Source organism: Bos grunniens, chromosome 3 (assembly GCF_055505025.1).
Source record: "Bos grunniens cultivar Pamir isolate PY7600 chromosome 3, Bosgru_T2T1.0, whole genome shotgun sequence".
Taxonomy (NCBI): Eukaryota; Metazoa; Chordata; class Mammalia; order Artiodactyla; family Bovidae; genus Bos; species Bos grunniens.
In genome coordinates, this window is record NC_141167.1 from 33,836,239 (window position 1) to 33,854,440 (window position 18,202).

Below are 18,202 nucleotides of genomic sequence, written 5' to 3' on the forward strand. Positions count from 1 at the left end.
AGTGCGTACAACCCAGGGCCCACCTCTGACAGTTCCTGGCAGAGCAACCTAGAGCCTGAGAAGTGTAGACTGGGAAAGCGCATGCACCATGAGCGGGAGCAAACCCAGTGTGGCCCAGGCACTGTGAGCACTGCCCACACACGCCAGTGATGTTTGTTTGCAGTGTTTCTCCCTCCCCACAGCATGACTGCACAAGTGAGCCTAAGTGACCACCTTTGCCCCCTTGTGTCAGGGCAGAAATTAGACACTGAAGAGACCAGCAAACAGAAGAAGCTAAAATAAACAGAGGGAATCACTTTGGAAATGACAGGTGCAACAGATTAAAACCTCTAGTTAGCACCGACTACATTGGAAGGGGCCTATAGATCTTGGGAAGTATAAGCCAGATCAAGGAAATATCTGAAACTGAACTGACCACACACTACCTGCAACAGCTCCAGAGCTGTTTACTATTATCACTTTTTAAATTTTAAAAAATGAAAAAAAAAATTTTTAAGTCCTCTTTTACTCCTTTAATTTTCATTTTTATAAGGTTCTATTAACTTGCAAAAAAAAAAAAAAAGACCCTATTTTTAAAGCAAACTTCATATATATATATTTTATAATTTTTGTGACTTTGGGTTTTTTTTAATATTGTATTTTTGAGAGTCTAACCACTACTCTAGATTTTTAATCTTTGCTTTTTAGTATTTGTTATCAATTTTGTACCTTTAAGAACCCAATCTTCAGTACCCATTTTAACTTGGGAGTGTGATTACTGGCTTGATTGCCCTCTCCCCCTTTTGACTCTCCTTTTTCTCCACCAGGTCGCCTCTATCTCCTCCCTCCCCCTTCTCTTCTTAGCATACTCTGTGAATTTCTTTGTGTGTTCTGGACTGTGGAGAACACTTAGGGAACTGATTACTGGCTGGATCTGTCTCTCTCCTTTTGATTCCCCCTTTTCTCCTCCTGGTCGCCTCTGTCTCCTTCATTCCTCTTCTCTTCTCTGTGTAACTCTGTGAACCTGTCTGAGGGGTACAGACTGTGGAGAGCACATAGGGAATTGATTACTGGCTAGCTTGCTCTCTCCCCTTTTGATTCCCCCTCTTCTTCTCCTGGTCACTTCTATCTCCCTCCTCCCTCTTCTCTTCTCCATGTAACTCTGTGAACCTCTCCAGGTGTCCCTCACTGTGGAGAAGCTTTTCATCATTAACCTAGATGTTTCATCATTGGTGCTGTATAGATGGCGAAGTCTTAAGGCTACTATAAGAATAAGACTGAAAACCAGAGGCAGGAGGCTGAAGTCCAAAATCTGAGAACACCAAAGAACTCCTGACTCCAGGGAATGTTAATTGATAAGAGATCATCCAAAAGCCTCCATACCTACACTGAAACCAAGCACCACCCAAGAGCCAACAAGTTCCAGAGCAAGACATACCAGGAAAATTCTCCAGCAATGCAGGAACATAGCCCTGAGCTTCAATATACAGGCTGCCCAAAGTCACACCAAACCCATAGACATCTCAAAACTCACTACTGGACACTTCATTGCACTCCAGAGAGAAGAAATCCAGCTCCACCCACCAGAACACCGATGCAAGCTTCCCTACCAGGCAACCTTGACAAGTCACTCATCCAAACCCACCCACAGCGTGTAACCTCCACAATAAAGAGGAACCACAAACTGCCAGAATACAGAAAGGCCACCCCAAACACAGCAATCTAAACTGTGAAAAGGCAGAGAAATACTCAGCAGGTAAAGGAACAGGATAAGTACCCACCAAACCAAACAAAAGAGGAAGAGATAGGGAGTCTACCTGAAAAAGAATTCAGAACAATGATAGTAAAAATGATCCAAAATCTTGAAAACAAAACGGAGTTACAGATAAATAGCCTGGAGACAAGGATTGAGAAGATGCAAGAAATGCATAACAAGGACCTAGAAGAAATAAAACAGAGTCAATAATGAATAATTCAATAAATGAGATCAAAAACACTCTGGAGGGAACCAACAGTAGAATAACAGAGGCAGAAGATAGGATAAGTGAAGTAGAAGATAGAATGGTAGAAATAAATGAAGCAGAGAGGAAAAAAGAAAAAAGAATTAAAAGAAATGAGGACAATCTCAGAGACCTCTGGGACAATGTTAAATGCCTCAACATTCGAATCATAGGAGTCCCAGAAGAAGAAGACAAAAAGAAAGACCATGAGAAAATACTTGAGGAGATAATAGTTGAAAACTTCCCTAAAATGGGGAAGGAAACAGTCACCCAAGTCCAAGAAACCCAGAGAGTCCCAAACAGGATAAACCCAAGGCGAAACACCCCAAGATGCATATTAATCAAATTAAAAAAGATCAAACACAAAGAACAAATATTAAAACAGCAAGGGAAAAACAACAAATAACACACAAGGGGATTCCCATAAAGATAACAGCTGATCTTTCAATAGAAACACTTCAGGCTAGAAGGGAATGGCAGGACATACTTAAAGCGATGAAAGAGAAAAACCTACAACCCAGATTACTGTACCCAGCAAGGATCTCATTCAAATATGAAGGAGAAATCAAAAGCTTTACAGACAAGCAAAAGCTGAGAGAATTCAGCACCACCAAACCAGCTCTTCAACAAATATGAAAGGATCTTCTCTAGACAGGAAACACAGAAAGGGTGTATAAACTCGAACCCAAAACAACAAAGTAAATGGCAATGGGGCCATACTTAGCAATAATTATCTTAAATGTAAATGGGTTGAATGCCCCAACCAAAAGACAAAGACTGGCTGAATGGATACCAAAACAAGACCCCTATATATATTGTCTACAAGAGACCCACCTCAAAACAAGGGACACACACAGACTGAAAGTGAAGGGCTGGAAAAAGATATTCCACACAAATAGAGACCAAAAGAAAGAAGGAGTAGCAATACTCATATCAGATAAAATAGACTTTAAAATAAAGGTTCTGAAAAGAGACAAAGAAGGACACTACATAATGAGCAAAGGATCAATCCAAGAAGAAGATATAACAATTATAAATATATATGACCCAACATAGGAGCACCACAATATGTAAGGCAAATGCTAACAAGTATGAAAGGGGAAATTAACAATAACACAATAATAGTGGGAGATTTTAATACCCCACTCACACCTATGAATAGATCAACTGAACAGAAAATTAACAAGGAAACACAAACTTTAAATGATACAATGGACCAGTTAGACCTAATTGATATCTATAGGACATTTCACCCCAAAACAATGAATTTCACCTTTTTCTCAAGTGCACATGGAACCTTCTCCAGGATAGATCACATCCTGGGCCATAAAGCTAGCCTTGAAATTAAAAAAAACTGAAATCATTCCACGCATCTTTTCTGACCACAATGCAGTAAGATTAGATGTCAATTACAGGAGAAAAGCTATTAAAAATTCCAACATATGGAGGCTGAACAACACACTGCTGGATAACCAACAAATCACAGAAGAAATCAAAATATGGATAGAAACGAATGAAAATGAAAACACAACAACCCAAAACCCATGGGACACTGTAAAAGCAGTGATAAGGGGAAGGTTCATAGCAATACAGGCTTACCTCAAGAAACAAGAAAAAAGTCAAATAAATAACCTAACTCTACACCTAAAGCAACTAGGAAAGGAAGAAATGAAGAACCCCAGGGTTAGTAGAAGAAAAGAAATCTTAAAAATTAGGGCAGAAATAAATGAAGAAGAAACATAGGAGACCACAGCAAAAATCAACAAAGCTTAAAGCTGGTTCTTTGAGAAGATAAATAAAATTGACAAACCATTAGCCAGATTCATCAAGAAACAAAGGAAGAAGAATCAAATCAACAAAATTAGAAATGAAAAAGGAGAAATCACAACAGACAACACAGAAATACAAAGGATCATAAGAGACTACTATCAGCAACTATATGCCAATAAAATGGACAACTTGGAAGAAATAGACAAATTTTTAGAAAAGTATAACTTTCCAAAACTGAACCTGGAAGAAATAGAAAATCTTAACAGACCCATCACAAGCACGGAAATTGAAACTGTAATCAGAAATCTTCCAGCAAACAAAAGCCCAGGACCAGAAGGCTTCACAGCTGAATTCTACCAAAAAATTTAGAGAAGAGCTAACACCTACCCTACTCAAACTTTTCCAGAAAATTGCAGAGGAAGATAAACTTCCAAACTCATTCTATGAGGCCACCATCACCCTAATACCAAAACCAGACAAAGATGCCACAAAAAAAAGAAAACTACAGGCCAATATCACTGATGAAAAAAGATGCAAAAATCCTTAATAAAATTCTAGCAAACAGAATCCAACAACATATTAAAAAGATCATACATCATGACCGAGTGGGTTTTATCCCAGGGATGCAAGTATTCTTAAATATCTGCAAATCAATCACTGTAATACACCACATTAACAAATTGAAAGATAAAAACCATATGATTATCTCAATAGATGCAGAGAAAGCCTTTGACAAAATTCAACATCCATTTATGATAAAAAAAAAAAAACCCTCCAGAAAGCAGGAATAGAAGGAACATACCTCAACATAATAAAAGCTATATGAGAAACCCACAGCAAATATTATCCTCAATGATGAAAAACTGAAAGAATTTCCCCTAAAGTCAGGAACAAGATAAGTGTGCCCACTCTCACCACTACTATTCAACATAGTTTTGGAAGTTTTGGCCGCAGCAATCAGAGCAGAAAAAGAAATAAAAGGAATCCAGATGGGAAAAGAAGAAGTAAAACTCTCACTGTTTGCAGATGACATGATCCTCTACATAGAAAACCCTAAAGACTCCACCAGAAAATTACCAGAGCTAATCAATGAATATAGTAAAGTTGCAGGATATAAAACCAACACACAGAAATTCCTTGCATTCCTATACACTAATAATGAGAAAACAGAAAGAGAAATTAAGGAAACAATTCCATTCACCATTTAAATGAAAAGAATAAAATACTTAGGAATATATCTACCTAAAAAAACAAAAGACCTATATACAGAAAACTATAAAACACTGATGAAAGAAATCAAAGAGGACACAAATAGATGGAGAAATATACCATGTTCATGCATTGGAAGAATCAATATAGTGAAAATGAGTATAGTACCCAAAGCAATCTATAGATTCAATGCAATCCCTATCAAGCTACCAATGGTATTTTTCACAGAACTAGAACAAATAATGTCACAATTTGTATGGAAATACAAAAAACCTCAAAGAGCCAAAGCAATCTTGAGAAAGAAGAATGGAACTGGAGGAATCAACCTGCCTGACTTCAGGCTATACTACAAAGCTACACTCATCAAGACAGTATGGAACTGGCACAAAGACAGAAATATAGAACAATGGAAGAAAATAAAAAGCCCAGAGATAAATCCACACACCTATGGACACCTTATCTTTGACAAAGGAGGCAAGAATATACAATGGAGAAAAGACAATCTCTTTAACAAGAGGTGCTGGGAAAACTGGTCAACCACTTGTAAAAGAATGAAACTAGAACACTTACTAACACCATACACAAAAATAAACTCAAATGGATTAAAGATCTAAATGTACAATCAGAAACTATAAAACTCCTAGAGGAAAATATAGGCAAAACACTCCCTGACATAAATCACACTAGGATCCTCTATGACCCACCTCCCAGTTCAGTTCAGTTCAGTTGCTCAGTCGTGTCCGACTCTTTGCGACCCCACGAATCAGCACGCCAGGCCTCCCTGTCCATCACCAACTCCCGGAGTTCACTCAGACTCACATCCATTGAGTCAGTGATGCCATCCAGCCATCTCATCCTCTGTCGTACCCTTCTCTTGCCCCCAATCCCTCCCAGCATCAGAGTCTTTTCCAATGAGTCAACTTTTGCATGAGGCGGCCAAAGTACTGGAGTTTCAGTTTTAGCATCATTCCTTCCAAAGAAATTCCAGGGCTGATCTCCTTCAGAATGGACTGGTTGGATCTCCTTGCAATCCAAGGGACTCTCAAGAGTCTTCTCCAACACCACAGTTCAAAAGTTATGTTAATAAAAACAAAAATAAACAAATGGGACCTAATTAAACTCAAAAGCTTTTGCACAATGAAGGAAACTATAAGCAAAGTGAAAGACAGTCTTCAGAATGGGAGAAAATAATAGCAAACGAAGCAACTGACAAAGAATTAATCTCAAAAATATACAAGCAACTCCTGCAGCTCAATTCCAGAAAAATAAATGACCCAGTCAAAAAATGGGCCAAAGAACTAAACAGACATTTCTCCAAAGAAGACATACAGATGGTTAACAAACACATGAAAAGATGCTCAACGTCACTCATTATCAGAGAAATGCAAATCAAAACCACAATGAGGTACCATCTCATGCTGGTCAGAATGGCTGCTATCCAAAAGTCTACAAACAATAAATTCTGGAGATGGAATGGAAAAAGGGGAAATTTGCATCCCACTGTTGGTGGGAATGCAAACTAATACAGTCACTCTGGAGAACAGTGTGGAGATTTCTTAAAAAACTGGAAATAGAACTGCCATCTGACCCAGCAATCCCATTGCTGGGCATACACACTGAGGAAACCAGAACTGAAAGAGACACGTGTACCCCAATATTCATCACAGCACTGTTTATAATAGCCAGGACATAGAAGCAACCTAGATGTCCATCAGCAGATAAATGGATAAGAAAGCTGTGGTACATATACACAATGGAATATTGCTCAGCCATTAAAAAGAATACATTTGAGTCAGTTCTGGATGAAACTGGAGCCTATATACAGAGTGAAGTAAGCCAGAAAGAAAAACACCAATACAGTATACTAACAGATATATATGGAATTTAGAAAGATGGTAACGATAACCCTATATGCGAGACAGCAAAAGAGACACAGATGTATAGAACAGTCTTTTGGACTCTGTGGGAGAAGGCGAGGGTGGGATGATTTGAGAGAATAGCACTGAAACATGTATATTATCATATGTGAAACAGATCGCCAGTCCAGGTTTGATGCATGAGACAGGGTGCTCAGGGCTGGTGCACTGGGATGACCCAGAGGGATGGGATGGGGAAGGAGGTGGGAGGGGGGTTCAGGATGGGGAACACATGTACATCCATGGCTGATTCATGTTAATGTATGGCAAAACCACTACAATATTGTAAAGTAATTAGCCTCCAATTAAAATAAATAAAATGTATTTTTGTTACAGAATTTAAAAAAAAAAAAAGGAGTTAGGCATGATTAAAAGTGAAGTTCTTGATTTATCAAGAAGTAAAATGTAGCAGTGATCTTCAACCAGAAAGTAAATTATTTATCACTAGATGGCACTGTACTGGATAATTTAAAAAAATTTTTTAGCTCAAGGTTCAACTTACTTATCAAATTAAAAGAATTCTTTCTTTCAACAGAAGGTAAGATTACATTACTATTTTAAGTTATCTCATGGCTTTGAAAATAAAAGATATGGTTTAATGGAAAACAAAACAATGACATAATCAAGTTAAACTATTTTTAAACTATTCTGATATCTTAAATAACTCTTCTGATATTTTCTAAGCAGAAATAATGATGAATGTCTCTTGTTTACAATACAACAAACAAGTATAGGAACAGAACATGTGCAGATTTGTACTGTAGCAATTTGACCTATATGGAACTACATGTCCCAGAATCCCTGGTCACAAATGGCTCCAGGCAGATTTGGCCAAAAGAGGAATTCACTTCAGATGCCAGAGGAGGAACTGAAGCAGCCATAGGATTTCTCTTCTTGGTTAGATGTGGTCACAGATACTGACACTGCCAGTTCCAGCCCATCCTAACACCCCTCTGGTCCATGTCTAGCTCTTTTTTTCTCAAACACTGAACCAACTGACCAATAAAGTACACAGGTTCACACCAGACAGCTGGCAGATGACACAGAAGTGGCGTTCTAGAAGTATTTAATTATGGACGAATGTTTAGTAAGCTATAATAATGAAGTAAATGAGTTAAGCTCCTCCTCACACAGTAGCTTCAATGTGTTGATACTGTTCTATCAATTTATAGATTTATAGGGTATTTGTATACCCTTTTCCATGTATCAAACATTATATAAATTTTTTTAAAGGGCAATCAGTGATATTAAACATCTGGAGATATTCAAATATGTTGAGACCACAATGTCTGAACAAAACAGTGAGCTAAGAAATCCATCTCCACCATTTCTTTAATATTTACCAAATTATCATTCAGCAGTATCATTCACTGTGCATGAAAACCCTCCACCTATAGTCAGCTATCTTTAATAGTCAACCAAACTCCTGCATTTGATAGCTAACCACCAAGATGATTTCTTAGTCTGTTTTATTTTCAGAACTGAAAAAGTAGATCTAGTGCTGGAACCAATGACAAGGATACACAACAGGCTCAATATTCTGTGTTAAAAAGAGTTCATCAGTTAAATTATCTTCATACTGGTATCAGCCTGATTCAACTCCCTTAACATCTGAGTTACCACAAGGTAATGAAACAAAACATCAAAGAAAATAAGAAATATAACTGCTAGTTCACTTTTGTGGATTAAAAAAAAATCAAGATTCAAAAAAAAGTGTAATACAAATTTATTCTGTGGCATTTTCCTCATTAAAGATATTTTTAAATTGATTAAATATATCAACATTTCATGAAAAATAAATACCTAGTATAAGAATTTAGATAATACCTGTAATATACATGATTTGACCCTGAGTATCCATTTTTTTCCTTTCAAACATCATTTTTTTAAAAATAACATGAAAATGATAAGGACTGCTGCATTCTTCATGTATCCTGTGTCTCATAAATTTTAATTCAGCTGCCAGTTCTTTTGTCCACTATGCATGTTAATGGTATTTGCTTCTGGTTTTGGATGGGAAGAGCATCCATTTTCTGTTTAACAGTGATATTTAGGTCTTCTTTCTCTGCTTCAAGAAAATTCTTCATGCTGAGTTTGAATAGTAATCGAGGGTCTGGTCCAGAAAGTGGTGGGCAATTACAGGTCTCTCTAATTTTGAGAGCCTATAAAGAAAGAATACAATACAAAATATATACACACATATAAATTAATTAAAACAATGAAAAATAAGAATACATTCTATATTTCTGCAATAAAGGGATCTTAAATACAATATGTAAAAGAGAACATATGTAAATTCATAGTAAATAGTCGTATTTACATGATTTATCCATACAATAAGGTATTTGCAAAAAACAACTGTATCTGCAATGACTGCCCACTGTTCTACTGGGGATAAACAAGGCTTCTTGAAGGTATCTCTACGACTTGTCAAACTCGAGCCAATCCTGAGAATAATATTCCAATCAAAAAGATCTGAAGACTCAGATTTTTTTCGAGAGAGAAAAAAAAAAAGATGTGAACACACTGAAAGAAGATATACATAAGTGGGACAGTCTGGGGTGGAAATGATGCTAATAACCTAGACAAGTAAGCAAATCAAAATCATGACACCTTTTAACTCCAGGGAAAATAAAAATGCTGCAGGAAAAAGAAAAGTAAGCACAGTATACAAACGGCTCAGCTGTGATTAGTGTTTACAGTGTTTAAAAAATCGATCTTTATCTAACCAAAAGGGGGAGAGCTATATTCATGCCTGTGTATGCAGAGGATGTGACAGTGTGCCGGGAGCCAGCACGGGAGTTCCCACCCATGACAAGGTCATGCAGGAGCGCCCTGATGGGCAAGGCGAGTCAGGGCTCAAGAGCGCCCCCGCCTGGACCAGCCTGAGCATCTACCCCAAAACCAAAATCTGTCTGTTTCACTATTTCACAACTTTCACCAACTCTTCTGACGTTAACGGGGGGCTATCCCTGACCACCTTTCTCTGTAAGAAAATCAACTTAAAACTCTAGTTAATAAGTCTCCTGGGCATAATAGGACTATTTCAATTCAAACCCCTCTGATGACTTTCTACATTGCCTGACAGGTTTGTTTGGACTCCTACAGCTACGCATGTGATTGTTCACAGCCTCCCAATCACAAGAGGCACAGGAAGCTTAAGATATTCTAACAATGCAGAGCTTCTTAGAGAGTTAAAATTGTTAGAATAGAACTAGTACAGGATTTCTTTGTTGAGCTAATGCTTGCTTCCAAGTTTCCATATCCCTTACCTACTGTGTCCCTGGGAGTGTATTGATTAATATAGTTGGTGTATAGAAATGTAAGTAGTAGCTTTAATGTTTGTAACCTTGGACCCTTGAGTTAATTCTTTTCTTGTTATAGCCCACCACACTTTTGCCCTATAGGAATGCAACTTTAATGCTTTCAGAGGGTGGCACCTGACTTTAGAATAATCACCTTTAGAGACAAATAAGTTTTCTGAAGAAAGGGTCATAAAATGTTAACAGGCCTCCTGGCCAGAAGATGATGTAAATCACCTAAAGCTTTTGTACATAAGTTTGCAGAAAGAAAGCCTGGCTTCGATAAGGATCAAGGACTGCTGACCTTGCATGACTCTGCTGCTGAGTCACTTCAGTCATGTCCGACTCTGTGCGACCCCATAGACGGCAGCCCACTAGGCTCCCCCGTCCCTGGGATTCTCCAGGCAAGAACACTGGAGTGGGTTGCCATTTCCTTCTCCAATGCATGAAAGTGAAAAGTGAAAGTGAGGTCGCTCAGTCGTGTCCGACTCTCAGCAACCCCATGGACAGCAGCCTACCAGGCTCCTCCGTCCAGTGGATTTTCCAAGTAAGAGTAGTGGAGTAGGGTGCCATTGCCTTCTCCGTGCATGACTCTACCCCCCCGCCCCACCCCATTATCTTCTATGCACAACTTAAGGTATAAAAGCTACTTTGGAAAATAAAGTTGCGGGCCTTGCTCACTGAAGCTTGGTCTCCCCATGTCGTTCTTTCTCTTTCCTTTTCCTTTTCAGGCTGATCCCCTGAGGCGCAGGGGCCCTCTGCGTTCACTTTCCTGCCTTGGGCTTCTAAGACCCACTAGAGAAGGTGCCTAAGGTGGGGCACCTTCCGCGATTCGAGAGGGCGCCTACAGCCTACGTGAACAGAGCAAGTCCCGTGCTGGGGCTTTATTGGCTTTCTGCGTAAACCAAGGAGTATCAGCCTCTCTTCTCTCCTCTATTTTCTTAACTGCAGAATTTTTTCCTTATCTCTTTCTCTATTTCTATCCTTTTTGCCAACGCAGTCCTCTCGAGGGAATCCCTGGATCCAACTGGGGTTGGACCCCAGTAATTCTCATCCTCCATGGGGAGAAAAGAAACATATAATACCCAATACTGAAAAGTTAGGAAATAGCCATAAAAGCATGTTACATGGACATGGTAGGAAATACTGAAAGAACCACTTTATAGAGGTGCAGTTACCCTTGAAATTGGAAGCAGGATAGGGAGACTGCTGCTTCACATACTAGCCTCAGAGAACTACGTGCTTCTTTAAAGCGGGTACATGAACGACTTTAAAACACGAAAACCAAAATAGAAATTTTTTAAGAGAAGAAAGTCTTGATTCTTAAGGGATTTTGAAAAAAACATATTTGAGGGAAAAAATTAGTTTAGTCTTTTACGGCTTCTAAATCTTGGACAGTGATGCACATTAAGGGAAGAGAAGCAGGGAAGGGGATGTGAGAATCCCTTAGAGGAAACGGAGTAGCCCCCATAGTCAATGAAAGAGTCTGAAATGCAGTACTTGGGTACAATCTCAAAAATGACAGAATCATCTCTGTTCATTTCCAAGGCAAACCATTCAATATCACAGTAATCCCAGTCTATGCCCCAACCAGTAATGCTGAAGAAGCTGAAGTTAAACGGTTCTGTGAAGACCTAACAGAACTTCTAGAAATAACACTCAAAAAAGATGTCCTTTTCATTAAAGGGGACTGGAATGCAAAAGTAGGAAGTCAAGAAACCTGGAGTAACAGGCAAATTTGGTCTTTGCATACAAAACGAAGCAGGGAAAAGGCTAACAGAGTTTTGCCAAGAGAATGCACTGGTCATAGCAAACACCTTCTTCCAACACTACAAGAGATGACTCTACACATGGATATCACAAGATGGTCAATAATGAAATCAGATTGATTATATTCTTTGTAGCCAAAGATGGAGAAGCTCTATACAGTCAGTAAAAACAAGACTGAGAGTTGCCTGTGCCTCAGAACTCCTTATTGCAAAATTCTGACTTAAACTGAAGAAAGTAGGGAAAACCACTAGACCATTCAGGTATGACCTAAATCAAATCCTTTCCGATTTTACAGTGGAAGTGACAAACAGATTCAATGGATTGTATCTGATAGACAGAGTGCCTGAAAAACTATGGACAGAGGTTCATAACATTGTACAGGAGGCAGTGATCAAGACCATCCCCAAGAAAAAGAAATACAAAAAGGCAAAATGGTTGTCTGAGGAGGCCTTACAAATAGCTGAGAAAAAGAGAGAAGCTAAAGGCAAAGGGCTTCCCTAGTGGGTCAGACGGTAAAGCGTCTGTCTGCAATGCAGGAGACCTGGGTTCGATCCCTGGGTTGGGAAGATCCCCTGGAGAAGGAAATGGCAGCCCACTCCAGTATTCTTGCCTGAAAAATCCCATGGACTGTGGAGCCTGGTAGGTTACCTTCCATGGGGTTGCAAAGAGTCAGACACAACTGAGCGACTTCACTTTCACTTTAAAGGCAAAGGAAAAAAGGAAAGATATACCCATTTGAATGCAGAGTTCCAAAGAATAGCAAGGAGAGATAAGAAAGCCTTCCTCAGTGATCAATGCAAAGAAACAGAGGAAAACAATAAAATGAAAAAGACTAGAGATCTCTTCAAGAAAATAAGAGATACCAAGGGAGGAGCCTGGTAAGCTGCAGTCCATGGGGTCGCTAAGAGTCGGACTCGACTGAGCGTCTTCACTTTCACTTTTCACTTTAATGCATTGGAGAAGGAAATGGCAACCTACTCCAGTGTTCTTGCCTGGAGAATCCCAGGGGCAGGAGAGCCTGGTGGGCTGATGTCTATGGGGTCACACAGAGTCGGACATGACTGAAGTGACTTAGCAGTAGCAGCAAGGGAACTTTTCATACAAAGATGGGCACAATAAAGGACAGAAATGGTATGGACTTTACAGAAGCAGAAGATATTAACAAGAGATGGCAAGAATACACAGAAGAACTATACCAAAAAGATCTTCATGACCCAGATAACCACAATGGTGTGATCACTCACCTAGAGCCAGACATGATCACTCACCTAGAGCCAGACATCCTGGAATCCGAAGTCAAGTGGGCCTTAGGAAGCATCACTACGAACAAAGCTAGTGGAGGTGATGGAATTCCAATTAAGCTATTTCAAATCCTTAAAGATGATGCTGTGAAAGTGCTGCACTCAATATGCCAGCACATTTGGAAAACTCAGCAGTGGCCACAGGATTGGAAAAGGTCAGTTTTCATTCCAATCCCAAAGAAAGGCAATACCAAAGAATGCTCAAACTACTGCACAATTGCACTCAACTCACATGCTAGTAAAGTAATGCTCAAAATTCTCCAAGCCAGGCTTCAGCAATATGTGAACCGTGAACTTCCTGATGTTCAAGCTGGTTTTAGAAAAGTTAGAGGAACCAGAGATCAAAATGCCGACATCCGCTGGATCATGGAAAAAGCAAGACAGTTCCAGAAAAACATCTATTTCTGCTTTATTGACTATGCCAAAGCCTTTGACTGTGTGGATCACAATAAACTGTGGAAAATTCTGAAAGAGATGGGAATACCAGACCACCTGACCTGCCTCTTGAGAAATCTGTATGCAGGTCAGGAAGCAACAGTTAGAACTGGACATGGAACAACAGACTGGTTCCAAATAGGAAAAGGAGTACGTCAAGGCTGTATATTGTCACCCTGCTTATTTAACTCATATGCAGAGTACATCATGAGAAACGCTGGACTGAAAGAAACACAAGCTGGAATCAAGATTGCTGGGAGAAATATCAATAACCTCAGATATGCAGATGACACCACCCTTATGGCAGAAAGTGAAGAGGAACTCAAAAGCCTCTTGATGAGAGTGAAAAAGTTGGCTTAAAGCTCAATATTCAGAAAATGAAGATCATGGCATCCAGTCTCATCAGTTCATGGGAAATAGATGGGGGAACAGTGGAAACAGTGTCAGACTTTATTTTTCTGGGCTCCAAAATCACTGCAGATGGTGACTGCAGCCATGAAATTAAAAGACGCTTACTCCTTGGAAGGAAAGTTATGACCAACCTAGATAGCATATTCAAAAACAGAGACATTACTTTGCCAACAAGGGTCCATCTAGTTAAGGCTACGGTTTTTCCTGTGGTCATGTATGGATGTGAGAGTTGGACTGTGAAGAAGGCTGAGAGCCGAAGAATTGATGCTTTTGAACTGTGGTGTTGGAGAAGACTCTTGAGAGTCCCTTGGACTGCAAGGAGATCCAACCAGTCCATTCTGAAGGACATCAGCCCTGGGATTTCTTTGGAAGGAATGATGCTAAAGCTGAAACTCCAGTACTTTGGCCACCTCTTATGAAGAGTTGACTCATTGGAAAAGACTCTGATGCTGGGAGGGATTGGGGGCAAGAGGAGAAGGGTACGACAGAGGATGAGATGGCTGGATGGCATCACTGACTCGATGGACGTGAGTCTCAGTGAACTCCGGGAGTTGGTGATGGACAGGGAGGCCTGGCGTGCTGCGATTCATGGGGTCGCAAAGAGTCGGACACAACTGAGCCACTGAACTGAACTGAAAATCACTGCAGATGATGACGGCAGCCATGAAATTAAAAGATGCTTGCTCCTTGGAAGAAAAGTTATGATCAACCTAGACAGAATATTAAAAAGCAGAGACACTACTTTGCCAACAAATGTCTGTCTAGTGAAATCTCTGATTTTTCCAGTAGTCATGTATGGATGTGAGAGTTGGACTATAAAAAAAAAAGCTGAGTGCTGAAGAATTGATGCTTTTGAACTGTGGTGTTGAAGACTTTTGAGAGTCCTTTGGACTGCAAGGAGATCCAACCAGTCAATCCTAAATAAAATCAGTCCTGAATGTTCATTGGAAGAACTGATGCTGAAGCTGAAACTCCAATACTTTGGTCACTTGATGCAAAGAACTGACTCACTGGAAAAAACTCTGACGCTGGGAAAGGTTGAAGGCAGGAGGAGAAGGGGACGATAGAAGATGAGGACTGGATGGCATCACCTACTCGATGGACATGAGTTTGCGTAAGCTCCGGGAGTTGGTGATGGACAGGGAGGCCTGGCGTGCTGCAGTCCATGGGGTCGCTAAGTGTGGGACATGACTGAGGGACTAAACTGAACATTTCACTAGGTCTCACTGAAAAAATAATGACCTGGAGGGGTGGAGGGAAGACGTAGAGGACAGGACCTGAGGGAAGAAGTAACTCGGGTATCCAGAAGAAGATACTTCCAAAATGCTGCAGTGAGTGCCAGAACCTGAGATGGGAGAGTCATGTTCCGGACAGTGTGGAAGCCAGGACAGCTGCAGCAGAGTGGGTATGTGGCAGGTGCAGATCGTGTGGGATCTCACTGGTCAGGGAAGGGATCTGGGTCTTACTCTGAGTGCGCCTGTTTCTGACATCTGTGGGGTCCATGGCAAGAATGCAAACGGAGGCTCAGACACCATATATTTAAATATCTAAAATGACTACATAAAAAATGTTCTGTTCTACTTTGAGGAACAGACAATCAAAATGACGCTGATGGCCAAACACAAAATTAGCATCCTTGAATTCACTGTAAGGTTGCAGGGAGCCTACCCTGGCTGCTGCCACTGGCCTGCTGTCCACTCCCTTCTCCCACCACAACCGCCCACCTGGCACTAGGAGGGACCTTGTGTGAGCATGTCCAAGGGAAGAGGTCCACACAGGCCCTGGAAACAGGCTCCAAAGGATCTGGGTGGGGAATTCCATTATGCCAAATGATGACAGCATAGGTTCTTAAAAGGGACTATTCCCTTAGGTCTCACAGGAGAGGAGGGCATACAACCAGAGGCAAGTCAGAAAAGGGTCTTTCCAATTGGCTGAGGTCAGGGCAAGAGCTTGGGTCTAGGACTCTGAATGAGGCTGTGAGTTACCAAAATAAAGAGGAAAAAGCACTGAAGTGAAATTCTTTGGTGACAGAGGTCTTGTCTGAATTTTCTTTGTATCTCACAATATGACAGAATGTGATATGTACTCAGTGTTAAGTAAATGTTTGTTAAACTGAACTGAAAAAAGAAAAACAATGTTTCCCAGCTACAGCACTAAAGTAAACAGAAATTCAGACCCTCAGCCAAATGGTGACCTACTGTCCAAACAAGGATACCTCTGAGAGTGAAAGGAAATGCTATTAAAATAAGATTTACACCAAGACATCAGGCACAACCTGAGACTGTCCTGGCAAAACTGGGACATGCTACTCTTGCTTTAACTCCTTTATAACCAGGCTGATGTTCTTTCCCAAGTGAGAAGCCATCCTGTCACGGCTGCTACATCACACGCCCAAGGCGTTCCTGGGTGTCCGTAAAGGCCCAAGTGTGGGGTTCAGCAGGTAACGGGGTACAGCTGAGTTTAACAATAAGAGATGTGAAAAAGCAAACAAAGAGAGGAGAATACCATCTCCAATAGTCTTTTATATTCAGTAAAAGCTCTTCTCTTTCCTTTCGTCAATACTTTTGCCTTCAACAGAAACTTAGAACCCAATACTGAGTAAAGTGCTAGGTACACCCGAATCAGAACAAACAGTCATGATCCCTGCCCTCAAGCAATTCACTTTGCATTTCCCCATTACTGGGCTTGTGAATAGTTTCCATAGTTTTGTTTTATGTGGCTTTTATAAGTTACCGTGCTATGAAAATCTTTGTTTAAAAAAAAAAAAAAAAAGATGTTATTTTCTAACCTCCAGTTGGGAAGGAAAATTCCCCAAAATAAAATGATCTGATCAAAAGCATAAGAACAGAGTGTAATTCTTGTGATATAGGACCAGACTGCTTTCACTAGGAAGGGTTTATCACCCTATAATATCATCATCATGCAATCATATCTGACCTAATCCATGTAAGAGTGCATGATTTCTATCAAGATAACCACATAATTTCAAATCTCAGAATTCTTGGAAATCATGCGTTAAATTTTACAGAGAAGAAAATTGAACCCTAGAGAGGTTAAGTGACTGGCAGGAAACAAAACACTGCCTAGTATTTGTTTATTTATTTGTAATTGCCAAAACTTGGAAGCAACCAGGATGTTCTTTGGTAGGTGAACGCATAAATAATCTGTGCTACAAGCAGACAACAGAATATTACTCAGCACTAATAAGAAAAATTTTCAAGCCATAAAAAGCGACGGAGAAACCTTAAATGCGTGTTTTTAAGAGGAAAAAAAAAAGCCAATCTGTAAAGGCTGCATAGTGTGTGATTCCAGTGATATATGTGACATTCAGAAAAAGGCACAACTATCGAGACACTAAAAAGATCCTTGTCTGTTAGGGGGTAGGAGGGAGACAAGGATGAACAGACGAGCAAAGAGTATTTTTAGGGTAATGAAACCTACACTACGTAGTACTATAAGGATAAATACGGCATTATACATTTGTCAGAACACCACCAAATGTACAACTAAGAGTGAACCCCAATGTAAACTGTGGACTTTGGGCTATAATAATGGTGGCAATGTACATTCATCTATAGTAACAAATGTACCACTCTGGTGCAGGATTTTGATAGAGGGGAAGGATGTGCCCACATGGAAGCAAGAGGTAGATAGGAAATTGTACCTTCCATTTAATTTTGTTATGAACCTAAGATCTGTCTTAAAAACAAAACTATCTTTTTCAAAAGCTGGCATGGAAGTAATCCCAGGTGGCACTAGTGGTAAAGAACCCGTTTGCCAATGCAGGAGACATAAGAGACAAGGTTCGATCCCTGGATTGGGAAGATCTCCTGGAGAAGGGCATGGCAACCCACTCCAGTATCCTTGCCTGCAGAAACCCATGGACAGGGGCATATGGCGGGCTACAGTCTACAGGACCTCAAAGAGTCAGGTATGACTAAAGCCACTTAGCACAGCACAGCACATGGAAAAGCAAAAAGGTTTAGAAAAAAGGAATCGGAACCCACTTTTGTTGTTTTTGTTTTTTATACTTCTGCATTACATGAACTAATGTGGTTTCTTTTTCTCTCTCTTTTTTTTTTTTTGCACATTATGTTTCCTGAGTAATC

At 40.0% G+C, this 18,202-nt stretch overlaps 1 protein-coding gene across 8 annotated transcripts in view; it reads right to left on the reverse strand.

Moving 5' to 3' along the window:
• OMA1 (OMA1 zinc metallopeptidase) overlaps window positions 1–18,202 on the reverse strand; it is a 91,487-nt gene that overhangs the window by 17,783 nt on the left and 55,502 nt on the right. For 7 of the 8 annotated variants that reach the window (XM_086390212.1, XM_086390214.1, XM_086390209.1 and 4 more), the window contains one exon: window positions 8,584–9,036. The exons of the other annotated variant lie outside the window; for it this stretch is intronic. In XM_086390212.1, the coding sequence (XP_086246338.1) occupies window positions 8,830–9,036 (207 nt within the window). In that variant the 3' untranslated portion in view covers window positions 8,584–8,829. Of the gene's footprint in view, window positions 1–8,583; window positions 9,037–18,202 lie in introns of those variants that run through there. 8 annotated transcript variants of the gene reach the window in all.